The 14,203-nt window shown below is 50.1% G+C and overlaps 2 protein-coding genes across 2 annotated transcripts; both read left to right on the top strand.

Moving 5' to 3' along the window:
- Positions 1-666: 666 nt before the first annotated feature.
- On the top strand, positions 667-1,620 carry JKF63_06502 (uncharacterized protein; the record flags this gene model as incomplete). The annotated part of the gene is made up of 1 exon (XM_067902451.1): positions 667-1,620. One exon carries the CDS (start codon positions 667-669, stop codon positions 1,618-1,620), a length of 954 nt encoding a protein of 317 aa, XP_067757868.1.
- A 1,177-nt stretch (positions 1,621-2,797) lies between these two features.
- On the top strand, positions 2,798-3,817 carry JKF63_06501 (uncharacterized protein; the record flags this gene model as incomplete). Its single annotated transcript, XM_067902450.1, has 1 exon — positions 2,798-3,817. One exon carries the CDS (start codon positions 2,798-2,800, stop codon positions 3,815-3,817), a length of 1,020 nt encoding a protein of 339 aa, XP_067757867.1.
- Positions 3,818-14,203: the final 10,386 nt, after the last annotated feature.

Below are 14,203 nucleotides of genomic sequence, written 5' to 3'. Positions count from 1 at the left end.
TGGCAATTCAACGTATTGGCCGCGCCTCTGACCTGATTTCACCTACTCTCCTCTTTCCCTTTTGCTGAACACTGCTTTAAACCGGCACATCTTTTTTTTTTTTGCGCGCGTGTGTGTGTGTGTTTGCGTGTGTTTATTCAGGAGAACACCAACCTTTGTTTTTATGTCTCTCTCTTTCTCGCATAAGCAAGACTTTAGTTTTTTGTCTCTTGTTCACCTCCTCCTCAGAGACAACACAATGCGCACATCCTACTCTAGGAGGCGCGCCTGTGAGATGAAACAAAAAAAACAAAGGAGAGAAAAAAGGGGCATCTCATGGACCACATCCTCACTGTTGACGCACATGAAAATGCACGGTGACCAAAAAAAACGTGCTCCAGTGAGAACCGCATTGCACAAGGCCGGTCATTCTCCGAGCCTACAAAAGCGGGGAGGGAGGTGGGAAGGGGGCACCAAGCAACAGGCCTGGGGGCGTAAGAGCCGAGGCATCAGGTCTGCCTCCGCTTGACGGCGACGTCAAGGTTTTGTCGTTTTAGATGTCGTTTCTTTTGTTTTTGCATGGTTCGCTTAGTGAGTGGCCCTTCGTTTTTTTTTAATTCGGTTTTCTTTGCACCTATCACACACACACACACACACAGACACCGATATACACTCGCCCGCAGACTTATGGACCGAGTGCTTCTTCTTTTACTACACGACAGTGTCCTTGCTCTCTTCTTCCACCCACCGGCAAGGGAAGGCTACTGGAGCAGCACGAATCTGTTTGTGCGCTACCTGCCGCGCGAGGTGGACGACAACCGCCTGCGCGAGATCTTCTCCGCCTTTGGGAACATCACGTCGTCCATGGTGATGCGTGATATCCACAGCGGCCAGAGCCTGGGCACTGCCTTTGTGCGATACGAAAAGCACGAGGAGGCGCTGCGTGCGCTGTATGACGCCCAGGGCATGCCGCTGTTCGGGAAGACGGTGTCCGTGCAGTGGGCGAAGCAGCAGCACGACAGCACGCCAGCTGGCCAAGACCGACTGAGAATGAACAAGCTGTTCCTGCGCAACGTACCGCTGGAGGTCACCAAGGAGGAGTTGGTGGATCTTGTGAAGTCGTGCGGCTCGGTGATAAAGGTCACGATGCACGGTGACACGACACCGGTCACCGATCCTGCCTTTTGTCGCCGCATCGTGTTTATCACGTTTGCAGAGCCGGGTGCCGCGGAGGCTGCGCTGCGCGCGGTGCACAACACCTGCGCCTTCCACCAGTGTCGTGGCGTCCCGCTGATGGGAAAGTCTTCCTCCCTACTCATTGTTTTTCTCCCAATTATTATTATTATTGTTTTTATTGTGTACACTTACTCATCCCATTCACCACTCCCCCTGTTGTGTGGGGGCTCATTAGTCGTTGTATGCACAATTTTATTTCTCATGGATTTTTCCCCCTCGTGCAAAAAAAGAAGAGCGCATTTTTACTCTTCTGTCTGCCCTCTTTTTTTCTCCCCACTAATTTTATCGTTGTGCAGGTCCGCGCCGGGTAATGCCGGTCTCCTTGACCGTTTTGACACCACCGCGGCCCGCCTGCCGTGCCCCTCCCTCCTCCTCTCCCCACCAACGCCCCCCCCACACCCATGAGTGGTGCTCTTTCTTTATTCACCACCTTCAGTGTCGTGCTGTCGCAGAGACATGCGGCGACAGGAAAGGATGCGTCAAAACATTATAACGATCATCACAGCCTTCATTGTGATACAGGGGATGAAGAAACTTCAAGAAACGCCAATGTCTGGTTCCAGCCATCAACACACACACACACACACACACACAGTTGATCACTTCACCGCTGTGCGTGGGTTCTACAGCCGGTACGGCTCATGTAAGGCTTCGCCTGTCTGCTATCCTGTGAGGTTTACTATGGAGCCGCATGACAGGGCTCTTTGATTAGCTCCTCCAGGATAACGTATTGCCAACAATTGTATATGTATATATGCATATATATCTATATATATATAGGCTACTGCGAGTACCATGAGCTCCTCACCATCACCAGTGTCGGTGTCACGACGGTTTGTACACGTTGACAGATGAACTTTATCTTCTTCTCTCCCCTTTTTTTTATCTCGCCACCTCACCCTTTGTTTTGCCCACCCATAGTGCGCGAGCACAACGCTTTGACACATCAGCGTACTCTTGTACCACTCCTCCCCACTCTTTCTCTCTCCCCACATCATCTTTGCTTCCCCTGTCCCTCTCTCCTGCTTACCGCCCCAGATTCACTGAAACAGTTCGCATCTTTTTTTTTTTAGCTCACCACTATTCATAGAGAATACGTGGTCGTGAACCTAGTCGCACCCTTTTTCTGTTTTTTTTTTCGCGCACGTCAATCCGCCGCGAATCTCTGCGCGGTGGTAGCCATCGACATTTTTTTTTCGGTTCAGCCCTTCATTTATGAACAGGGTGAGGCCTATTCTTGTGTGCCCCTGCGTCTGCTTGCTTGGATTTGTCGTCGTTTCCATTGTTCTTTTCGATACCCCTCTCTCCTCCTCTCTCCTCGTCGTCACCCCACCGCCATTCGTCTGTTCCTTCACTTTTTTTTTTAGTGGATAAGGTAAGTAGGAGTCACTTCTCTCTCTCTCTCTCTCACTGCCGGGTCGCAAATCCCCGCGCTCCCCCCCTCCCTCCCCTCCCCTCCCCTCTTCCCCTCCTCCCTCCCCTCCCCCCTCCCTCCTTCACTTTTTGTTGCATCTCAATTTGTTCTTTTTTCTTCCCCATCAACAAAACGCAATAAACAAAAAAGTAAATGCCCTACTTAGAGATGGACACGCCCGCCGCACATCTCCACTACACGCCAAGCAGCACGAATTTGTTTGTGCGCTACCTGCCGCGCGAGGTGGACGACAACCGCCTGCGCGAGATCTTCTCCGCCTTCGGGAACATCACGTCGTCCATGGTGATGCGTGATATCCACAGCGGCCAGAGCCTGGGCACTGCCTTTGTGCGATACGAAAAGCACGAGGAGGCGCTGCGTGCGCTGTATGACGCCCAGGGCATGCCGCTGTTCGGGAAGACGGTTTCCGTGCAGTGGGCGAAGCAGCAGCACGACAGCACGCCAGCTGGCCAAGACCGACTGAGAATGAACAAGCTGTTCCTGCGCAACGTACCGCTGGAGGTCACCAAGGAGGAGTTGGTGGATCTTGTGAAGTCGTGCGGCTCGGTGATAAAGGTCACGATGCACGGTGACACGACACCGGTCACCGATCCTGCCTTTTGTCGCCGCATCGTGTTTATCACGTTTGCAGAGCCGGGCGCCGCGGAGGCTGCGCTGCGCGCGGTGCACAACACCTGCGCCTTCCACCAGTGTCGTGGCGTCCCGCTGATGGGCAAACTTTCCGAGGACTATACACAGAAGATGCGGACACCTCCAGACCGCAATGGACATCTGGTCGTCCAGTACCCAAGAAAGGAGAGCCTTTCGGCAACGGAGACGCTCTGCACAGAAGTACCGGCTGCCCTTTGTCTAGGGCGCCGTACAAGCAAAACAGATGCGGCTGAGAACACCTGTATAGGTGCACAGCGTCCAGCAGAGATGCCGCGTGGAGCTGATAGCGTATCGACAGGCCATACAAGCCAGAATCCGCGTACACGGGAGCTGCCGCAGATGCGGACGATGTCGCGCACCACGCACTTCGATGCGCCAGGGTACGATGCAGAGGCGGTTCTCTGGCGCTCGTGTGAGGCAGTGACGGTGCCGAAGACAATATACGCGCCAGATAGTGGCATTACAGTGACGGTACGACATCGTCCTCACGGTCGAACACCCAAGAAAAATCCGTAAGAGTTTTTTTCTTCACGTCGCAGGTCTTTACCGTCTTGCGTATGCGTCTCGTATCCGTGTCGATGCACCACTCCCCTAGTTATCCTGGATCTACGTTTCTTTTCTCGATTGTGCCTCGTTGTTGTGCCTATCGCATGCATTGTGCCGCCCGAAACGAGGGATACCCTCATTGTCGTACGAGGACCTCAGTTTCTACTGCTTTCGGGAACGCAAAACAACAACCTCCCCCCTCCTTCCCTCCCCCTCCCCCTCGCTCTTCTCCTTCCCCTCATTTCCTTTCCAAGAAGTGAGGCCTCTCTGGAGGGGACGCGACCGAGCTTCTGAGCGGTGTGGAAAAAAGGGGGTGGTGGTGTAGTGGTGGTGGTGAGGCAAAAACTAAGTTTCCCTACTATGGATGCCCAAGGTGACGTTCTGGCTGGGGACGACCACGGTGCGATTTGCAAAAGTCCAGATGTATGGTTTATCGGTCGGGTCTACCGTGTGTGTGTGTGTGTGTGTGTGTGTGACTGGGACGCATATCGCCTGGCCTAAGTGCTTGCAGTTGAGGGAGCCCGAGCTACCGGTGAGGGACCAACGGCGATACATTGAACATGTTGGGACCACCTGTGAGGCAACATTTGCGAGGGCGGTGCGTGGGGCTTGTGGTATCAGTGGTTCCCTGCTCAGATGACTGGGTTGGCCAGTGTGGCGGCGTGGGGGAGGGATAGTGCCGCTGCATCGCGCTACACGATAATGGACCTGTCGAGTCGGAGTCACGCGTTACGTGGCAGAATGGGCACGCTAGGAAAAAATGCAAACACGTTGCGAATAAGGGCATATTCTCGCTCCACTATCAACGTTTTGTGGGGGAGGGGGAGGGGGGTTGGTAGCGAGATGGTATGGCTCATCACTTGTATGTGTACCCCGTCTAGGTGGCCTCCTTGTTGGGCATCATTTGTCTGCTGAAGCAATAGGGCAGCAATATAGATGGTCGGTGAGTGATATTCGTGAACTCTGCATTTGCAGGAACCCCGGTGGAAGGCTAGCATCTGTGCGTGGCGCAAGAGGCATGCAAACCCCCTTCCTCCTTTTTTTCCACCTCAGCACGGGTTTATGTGTTTTCTTCAGATCAACGGGGCCTCAGCGAAGGACAGTTCGCCCTCGTGTGTAGGCGAGGTCAAGCCGAGCTGCGTTTTTGTTTTGTCTTTCATCGGAGCTCAAATTGTTTTCCTCTCCAAAATGAGGTATCGTCTCTCTTTTTTTTTCTCCAATCTGCAGACAGTGTCCATAACTCAATGTCTCTTCATATTGTTGTTTTGCTGGTCTTCGGTGTCAGACAGACACACACACACACACAATCCCGTTCCCCACCCACGTACATTCGTTCATACACACACACCACCCCTGTCTGTCGGTCGTGTGTGTGTGTGTGTGTGTGTGTCTATCTGGACATGGAAGGACAAGTTGCGCCATTCGTCGACATTTCTGTTTTTCTGTCGTGTATTGTCTTCGGTTTGGAAGTCTTCTCTTTTTTCTTCGGGTACACGCATATGTCCCTTCCTCTGCTTCTGTCGTCATTGGACATGCTTGTGAGGCCTCCTCCCCCCCCTCCCCCTAACGGGCCTGTTGTGAGCGCTCTTTTTTTTTTTGCATGTTTTTATCGTCGATTTCCCTGATAGCGGTCTCTCTTGCTTCCACCATAGACGCACTTCCGCAAAAAGTCGCAAAAATGAGCGGAAGGAAGGGAGGGGAAGAAGAAGCGAATGAGCGTCACTAATAACACCTACGCTGGCAACAAACGAAAAAAAAATGGAGTAAGTGGTGTTTTTAATTTTTATTTTTTCTCGTTTCTGGTTGAGAGGCGGGCCACACACGTTCACCCATAAAGGAGTAAGAAGAAAAGGCTCAGCAGAGGAGTAGTCGAGCGTTTGACTTCCTTTTGTGTGCGTGTTTTGTGTGTTCATCTGGTTCCTCTCCTCGTTTAGCGTCCAGTTGCTTCAGTATTCCCTCCCCCCCCCCTGCACGCCGGCTTCGATTTCACGTCTACCTGGAAGACACCCCCTCTCCCTCCTCTCCCCTCTCCCTCCTCTCCCCAGAAGATGGGGGAAAAGAGGATTCACGCACCTTCAGCATTATGGATTTGCGTGTATGACCACAAGCGTGTAGAAGTTCTACGCTCCTGCTACACACACATGCATATATATATATATATAATATTAATTGTGGTGGATGTGTACGCGCGAGCTGTTCTTTCCATGTTTCTTTTATTGCTCATATATATGTTTCGCTTGTTCGTGGCTCTCTCCCCTAGTACACCAGTGATGTGCTGCCGTGTTTCTTTTTCGTTTTCTTTTTTCCCCACTGTGTTTTAAGATGGGTCGGAGATGTTTCTCTGACTGTCCTAATCCCCCTTCCCTTTTCTGGTGTTGTTTGTCTTTCATCGCTACTTGCAATCCCTCCGCTTGCTCCGCAGGAGCCGAGCGCTCGCGCTCCTGTCTTCCCAGTTTTGCGCCCCTGTGGGCATGTGTAGTGGTTTCTGCTTCATCGATTATGGTCGCCAGCTTCCGTCTACCACCTTTTCTCCCTCCCCGCGTTTTTCTTCATTTGTATTTTGTTGTACAGAAGTGCTCTTAATTTATTTTGGGGGAGGGGGAAGAGAGGGACAAGGGATGGGGTTGCTCGTGCCAAGGCCCCCTTTTCTGGCTTCAAGTGTATGGCGGCGAGCTCTGCTCGTTGGTCGGCGCTCAATGTTTCCCCTCTTTTTTTTTTACCCCTAGTGTGACACTGTTGCTTGGCATAATGTCAAGACCTTGATCCCCTGAATCCCTTGAATTTTACAGTGTGCATATATATATATATATTTGTATCTGTCCGGGAGTTTCGAAACACCCTGGCGAGGATTGTATTGTGTGCCTTGTCCTTTTTTTAGCTCGTCTTCATATCTGCAGTTTTTTGTTCATATACAATATATATACAATATATACAATATATAATATGTATGTATGTATTGCGTCTTTGGCCGTCGTTTACGTTTTTGTGCTCCTCTGCGTCACGTGTGTGTGTGTGTGTGTGTTTTCCCTCACCGCTCATCACTTCAGATCTTCTCGCCACATCCTCTCTCTCGTTTTTTTTTTGTCGTCTCTCTCTTTCTTCATGCGGTCTTGCAAGCAAAAACTTCCCCCTTTCCGTTTCTCGTCTTTCCCGAGTGTCCCTGTCCATCTTGTCCGACGCCTGAGTGTTTTATAAATACGTCTCTACCCTCTGTCGGGCAATACCGACCCAGAATTTTTCAGGCACAACGGCGAGCGACGTCGACGTGATCATAGGGGATGGGTGAGTGGGAAGGGGACAGCACAGCTGTACGAGAGTCCTGCACTCCCGCCTGGACACCCGCTCCTCTACAGACAATCTCTCATGCGCTACTTCGCAGACCTTTCTTCTCGCAGTACCGACCTCATAGTTGTATTTTGACCGTTTCATTATTTTTTTTTTTCGATTTGAATCCCGCACAGCGGGGATACCCGTGTTCCCGCCTCTCCCCCGTGTGTATGACCCTCCCCCAGTCGATCTGCTGACTGATCTTTTTTTTTTTCAAAGGTCTTTGCGGTCTCTCTTGTTCGCCACCGGGCTCTGTGCTCCGCCTTTCTTTTTTTGTGCCTCTGTTTTGCCCCCCTCTCAGTGTCTCCCTCTTAGGGGTTGTCACTTTATAGCGTTGGGGGCTCTTGCCCGTCGCCGCATCTTCACTGTCAATCATTGTAAAACGCCCTCCTCCACTCCCTCCCCTCCACCCCCCCTTGAGGGGTATCTCCGCCCTCTTACGTTCCAACCCGCGCCACTCTCCCCCGATCCTTTTTTGTCTGGGTGTTCACTCCTCCCCCCCCCCCCCCCCCGCCGCCGCCCTCGTCTTCCTTGATTCATATGGGATCCTCTTTCGCTGAGTTCTCCGCCTGCGTGTGAGGCGACACCCTGTCGCGGATGAGGTTCAAACGTGTTCTCTTTGCTGTGATTGCGCATTCGCTATCCGCTTCTCGTCCCCCTGTTTTTTTCCATATCTCACCGTAGAGGCACCCTTTCTCCCATCTTTATGTGCTCGAAATCAGAGGAGGAGTGCCATGGCGTAAGACAGTTCTTCACGCTCCATCGATCTCCCTCTTTCCTGCACACCGGAGGAGGGTGCTGGTTGACTGTTCTTCGTCGCGTTTCTAGTCCATGCGAACGTGGCGACGTGCATCTTCCCTGAGGCAGAAATGAGATGGCGCGTCATGGCGAGAACAAGACGAAAGGCGGTGGGGGTAGGAGGAGGGGGGGGGGGATGTGGGCTGGGGATGATGGGCGGGCGGCACGAGAGGATATCAAATATCTCAAGCTGGTTAGTTCATTCGTTTTTTCTTGCGGTTCATCTTTTTTTCGGTCACCTCCTTCACGTGAAAAAAAGGGGGGAAAGAGGCACCTCTGTAAACGGATGGAGACACATCAAAAAAGGTTCGCACACACCGAGACGTTCAGTGACAAAAAATGTATGGCGCGACGGGGTCTCATGTGAACAACAACAAAAAAAGGATTTCTGGGACAGTCAAATTTTTTCCCTCTCGCTTCTTTCCAGTGCTCTCCGATGGCAAAAAGAACATCTACGTAAAGTGTAACCGGGTGGTGGCGGTGAGGGCCCCAGTTCCCACTCTCTGGGAAAGAACACGAGGCCGCCCATTCGTCCCCCTGAGCAATGAAAGTACTCCTGGTGGTGAATGGGGTCAAAGTACAAATGAGGCGGCAACAGAACCGTTGGGATACATTTTTTTACGGATTGCCGCGGCCTGGGCTTGGGTGTCACTGCGTCCGAGAAGTCTGCGAGTGCACATACGCCTGCATTATTATTCAATTGGTAGGTGAGATGTCAGTGTGACTCGCACCCGTCTCACTTGGCTCTGTTTGTCTCTCGGTGGTGGGTGTGCCGGATTCGCCTCCACAGATGCAGTGAATAAGTGACCTGAGCAGTTCGTTACGGCGGTGAGGCTTCCTCGGCGGAGGTGCTGAGAAGCGTTTGGGGCCGTTGGCTTAGTTGGGTGACGGAGTCGGGCACAGCTGTATCGCGTTTCTTTCGCTTTTCTGCACCACGCGACAATTAGGGTGTAGAAATAACGGAGTTTCACTAACATATCATAACAGACATGTTGAAGACAATAAATTTGCTCAACGGGGAATCTCTTCTCCCCCCCCTCCCCCCCTTCTTCAAATTGTCCTCACACTGTAATCGATTAGTGCCCCCTACATCGCTTTTATCTCGTTCTATTCATGCATCTCAGTTTATGTCAACATAAAGGCTTCTGCACATCTATTCTTTTTCGGTGTATCGTGGGTTAACGTATCTTCTCATACTTTATATGTTTTTTTTTTGTGTGTGGTTCTCGTCTTCGTCGGGGTTCCCTCCCCCCCTCCCCATTTCTATGTGTGCCTCCTCCTCCCACCCCTCTCTTTTTTTTCTCAAATTATGATTATTGTATTCCGCTTCCCGCCATGTTGCTCCTCTGTTCCTCTCTCTGTGGGTCGAACCAAACCAAAACGTGCAAAGCCAGCAAACAGAAGGAGGGGGAGAAAAAAAACGTTTTTTTTGCTTTGTTATTTGTACTTGGAAATGAGGCAGACCATAAATAGAAAAAAAGGGGGAGGGGGCATGACGTGTACGGCGCAGCTGCGTGACTGACACAGTTTTCATCTCTTTCTTTTTTCCCCTTTCTTTTTTTTCTCTCTCCCCCCCCTCCCCGGCGTTCGTGCAGGTGATCTCAGCGTTCATACAGGAAAAGGACAAAAAGAGAGTCTGTTGTGTACGCCACTTTTTAAATTCAGTTTTGTATATATTTCTGAATGCTTTTGTCTTTTTTAAAATAATACCTTTGCTTTGATGTGTGTGTGTGCCGATCCCGTACCCCCTCCCCCTCCCCTTCTCCCCCCCCTCTTTCTCTCTTGGATCATTCGCCTATTTTTTTTTACATTTCTCTTCTCGTTGCTTACGCGAGAATGTTGTCCCACGCTTCCCCTTTGCCACTCCCCCTTCATCCCCCCTCTATTGTGCTTCCTTTTGCTTTATTTTTAGTCTATTCTCGATTGCAGTTGTTCATCATTGTCTCTCCCGTCTCTCTTTTGAATCACCCCTTTGCTACGCAGCCGTCTTTGGTGGTTTAATAACTCACGGAGGCTTTCTTTTTTGTTGGAGGGGGAGGGGAGGGGAGGGGAGGGGAAGGCTCGTTCATTTTCTTTTCTGTGCATGTGCGGGTGTACGTTGATTTTGGAACGCTATGTCGAGAGCAATAGGCCTCGGTATGCATGGACACCGCTTTGTTTTGCTTCTTTCCTGCTTTGTTTTTGTTTCTCCATGGCTCCCGAGCGCTGTTGCGTTGAGACAACGCTCCCGGTTCAGATCGCCGGGATCGGCGCGCTTGCCGGTGGCTCACCTGTGAACTCTTCTCGGTGTTTTCCGCAAAGGCTCTCTACCCCGAGTTGTGGTTCTCTTGTTGCTCCTCAAAATGTTTAGTGGGCGTCCGTCTCGGGATCCGCTACCGCATGCTTTGGCCTCACCCCTTTCGCCTGACTTTTCGTGCGTTGAGCACCAGGGCTTCTGCTTCCATTAGCGTCAGGGGAGTTTACGCAGAGAGTCCTTTTTTCCTTCGGGAGGAGGGAGGAGGGGAGGAGGAGGAGGAGGGGGGGGGGGTAGAGAAGTGGGAGGGGAATGGGGTATCGTTTTATCCGCAGCAACAGTGCGCTATGCCGTATTTCCTTCTCCCCCCCCCCCCCGCTCCCTCTCCCTCTCTCTCTTACATCTCTCCTGTTGTCTCCACACAACGGGAGAGACGGTTGGGTCACGAGCGAGTCGAATGACGTTTGACTCATTCTGCTCGAAGCATCCACGTCTGATCACCATTCGTCATGCGCCCTTTGAGGCGGTATATATGTATACATACATATATGCACTCCCCCGGACCCCCCCCTTTTTTTTTCCTTCAATGCTCATCAACTGTAATTGGTACATGAGGACAGGGAAGCGACGATGGGTGAGGTAGAATGCTCTCCAAGAAAAATAATCAAGCGAGTTTGAGGTGTCGATAAACCACAGCTACCTTTACCCCACGTAGGCTGTGTTAAGCCCCTGTCTCCCACCCCTGACAGGGCAACCCATGTGGTGTCTCGATAACGCTTCTTGGCTGTGTCACTTGAGGATCGCACGGCCCCCTCAGTCCCGTGATGAAGTGGGATGCTATCAGCGACGGTATGCTCGGCGCACGTAAGCCGTCAATTTATTGTTACACTCATCGCTTCTTAGGCGGTCGAATACATTTACTTTTTTGTATACATCTTGGCTCGTGTATCAACAGGGGCATCTCGACTTCGATTTCTCCCCTCTTTTTTTTCCCTCCCTTCTTCTGGCCACGCTTTGTTCTCCCCCTTTTCATACTCTACAACCATGTGCGCGTCACTCACTTCACTCACACAGCCACTCCGACCTTCCTCTTCGATACGCATTACTCCTTCCCCCCTTCTCGCCCGCCCGAAAAAATCGTTCTTTCCTTCGCTTCTGACAGTTTTGTCGTTTCCACGCCAGCGTTCTAAGATACGGCTTCGTATTTGCAGCTCTTCCATTCTTTTTTTTTCTGAGGTATTTAGGTTTATCGGTCTGTCCTGCTGTGCCGGACGCTCGGCTTTGGCTGATCCCCTACTCTCGTGGTCGTGGTTCGTCGTGTGCCCGTGTAACGACATTCCACACGTTCCTTTACCCACCTCCTCCCCTTCCGCCGCCTCTCACATTTCTTTGTCTGTGCTCCCGGCTCGGACGCACACATCTTTTCGGTACTCGAGCGCAGGGGTAGACAGAAGGGGGAATTCGCAGCCGCCCTGGGTTAGCAGGGAACGATTGCGATATCAGACAAGGCGCGGTCGCTTGCACGAAACGGATCCGCCCTTCCCAACACACACACACACACTGACTGACTGACAAGCTCGGAGAGTGACGGAAGACGTCTGTGCCCCCCCCCTCCCCTTCCCGCTTCTCTTTCTCGCACTTTTCGACTGCGGCAAAAAGGGATCCAGTCTTCAATTAAAGAAGGAAAAAAAAGAGAACACCGAAATACATCGAACGAACGATCGATCACTGGTGTTCTCCCTATCCCTTCTCATACCTCTTCCTCTCCGCTTACACGTATCATTTCTCTCTGTGTGTGTGTGTGTGTGTCCTGATTTGTTTTCGTTTCTGGTGGCCCTCTCCACATCTTTAAACAGCGTCTTTTTTTTTGTATCCATTTTTTAAAAATATATTTGTGTGTGTCTAAACGGCTCTTGCCCCCCCCCCCTCACTCCCTCGTGTATTTCCTCCTCTTTCATTCTTTTTTCATTTTGACGGTGTATTGTTCCCTGCTCACTTTCCCTTTCCTTCTCCCTCCCCATCCTTCCATCCTCTACACTCCCCCCTTTTTTCTCCCTCCCCGCTTGCCTGGTACTCTCCTGTGACTCTTCACCCCCGGCATCTCCTTTTTTTTGTCCCTGTGCCTCCTGCGGTATTTCTTTATTTTTTTTCTCTTTTCGTTGTTTCGCAGATCGACTGTTCTCGAGTTTTCGAAAATTCTCTCGTATTCTTTTTTTGTTTGCATTTTGAGTGGTTGCTCTCTTTGGACTATCCCGTCACGCCTTCAAAATCATCTCTAGTCATTCGCCGCTGCCCCCCCCCCCGTATTTCGTCCTCTCAATCACACCTTTCCCGCGTTCTCCGCCCCGCGTCATCCTCTGCACACGCACGCGTTTCTCTTTTTTTTTTTTTTTACCCCACTCACTTTCTTCTCTTTTCTAATTTTTATTATCCTCTTTGTTTTTTTTTCTGTTACTGCTTTTTCATTACAAAGCAGACAAAACACCAACTAACAAAGCAGTCGACCAAAATTGTTGAACATATTTTTGTCCCCCCTCAAGGGAGCATTAGAAAAAAAAAACAAAGGAGAAGCTGGATACGAACAGAGAGCTCTTTTTTCCCGCTCTTATTATTCCTTTTTCTCTCTTTGTCTCCCCCTTCCGACTATCACCAACACCAACGACTTTTTCAAGCTCTTTGCGTTATCCTTTTTTGGGGGGGACTATATTTACTCTCTCTCCTTGTGTCTCTCGCTGTTTTGTTCTTTCTTTCCTCTTTGTCGGCAGTTGTGTAGTACTACACGGCATTATCACCCACTCCCTAACTTTATGGTCTCTGCGCCATATTCATTTTTCGTTTTTTTTTTAATCGAATTCTCGGCAACTGCATCTCTTTTCTCCCCCCCTCTCACCCCCTCTTTCCCATCTAACTCTGAATTTTTTTTTCCTGGTTGTATTTTTCTGTGCTTTTTCATCTCCTATCAAAATACTGATATTTCTTTTTCTCTCCTCTCCTCTCCTCTCCGCGCGCGCGCATCTGTGGGTGACAAGTGATACCCCCTTCTTTTTCTATTCCATTGTGTTTCTTCTTTGGTTCTCTTCCCGTGTTGTTCGCGTGAGCTCAGCTGCACATTTAGAGTTTATTATTATTATTTTTGGGGAGATCGTCTTCGCTTTTCTTCTTTCTCTGTTTGGGGTGCTTCGACATTTTTCTCGACGCTACTCTCTGTATGTAGATATTATATATATATATATGTGTGTGTATATATAATATATATAATAGTAACCGGTGAACTGTTAACACTATAGCGTATCTTCTTTGCTCATCTTTTGAATTTGTTTTCAAGCCCTGTTCAGCATTCTGCGTTTTTTTCTTGTCTTTTCTTCTTTCCGTGTTTTTTTTTCATCTTTGGACTCTTTCAGGTGCAATTTTTTTTTTAGAGGGTTTCTCTGTAAAAGAAAGAGAACAAATATTATTATTATTATATATATATACATACATATCTCCGGAGTGTGTTGATTAACTTTTTTTTTTCAATGGTTGCTTCTCTCCTTACTGAGTAGAGCCTACAGCCGATTCTTCCCTGTGATTTCGTTCTTTAGTGTTGTTACAGATCTTTTTTTTTGCGTCTTCCCCTTCTGTATTTCTGTGAATTTTTCTCGAGAGGATATTTTTTTGCTTTTTTTTTTTGCCCCCACCTCTCCGTCCAACTCCCCAGCCGCTTGTATACCGTTTTTTTTTTGGGGGGGGATTTATATCTGTATATCCCTGTGTTTCACCACCGATCTTCTCACAGCTCGCGACCAACAACTCGGAGTACATCTCCTCTTTCACTCAACCACCGCGGGCTCGTTTAGCGTCTTTTTTTTCCCTGACACCCCTTCTGTCTTTTTTTGGGGGGTTTGTGTGTTCCTCTCTTTGGATTCTCTGCCCTTCTCCCCCCCCCCCCCCACGACTCTTGCATTCACCGAAACAACATCTCCGTTTTTTTTTTTTCAGCACCCACCCGCCCATTAACC

This window comes from Porcisia hertigi, chromosome 18 (genome assembly GCF_017918235.1).
Source record: "Porcisia hertigi strain C119 chromosome 18, whole genome shotgun sequence".
Lineage (NCBI taxonomy): Eukaryota > Euglenozoa > Kinetoplastea > Trypanosomatida > Trypanosomatidae > Porcisia > Porcisia hertigi.
Note: the sequence above shows the minus strand (reverse complement) of the source record. Positions and strands in the feature narration are given on the sequence as shown.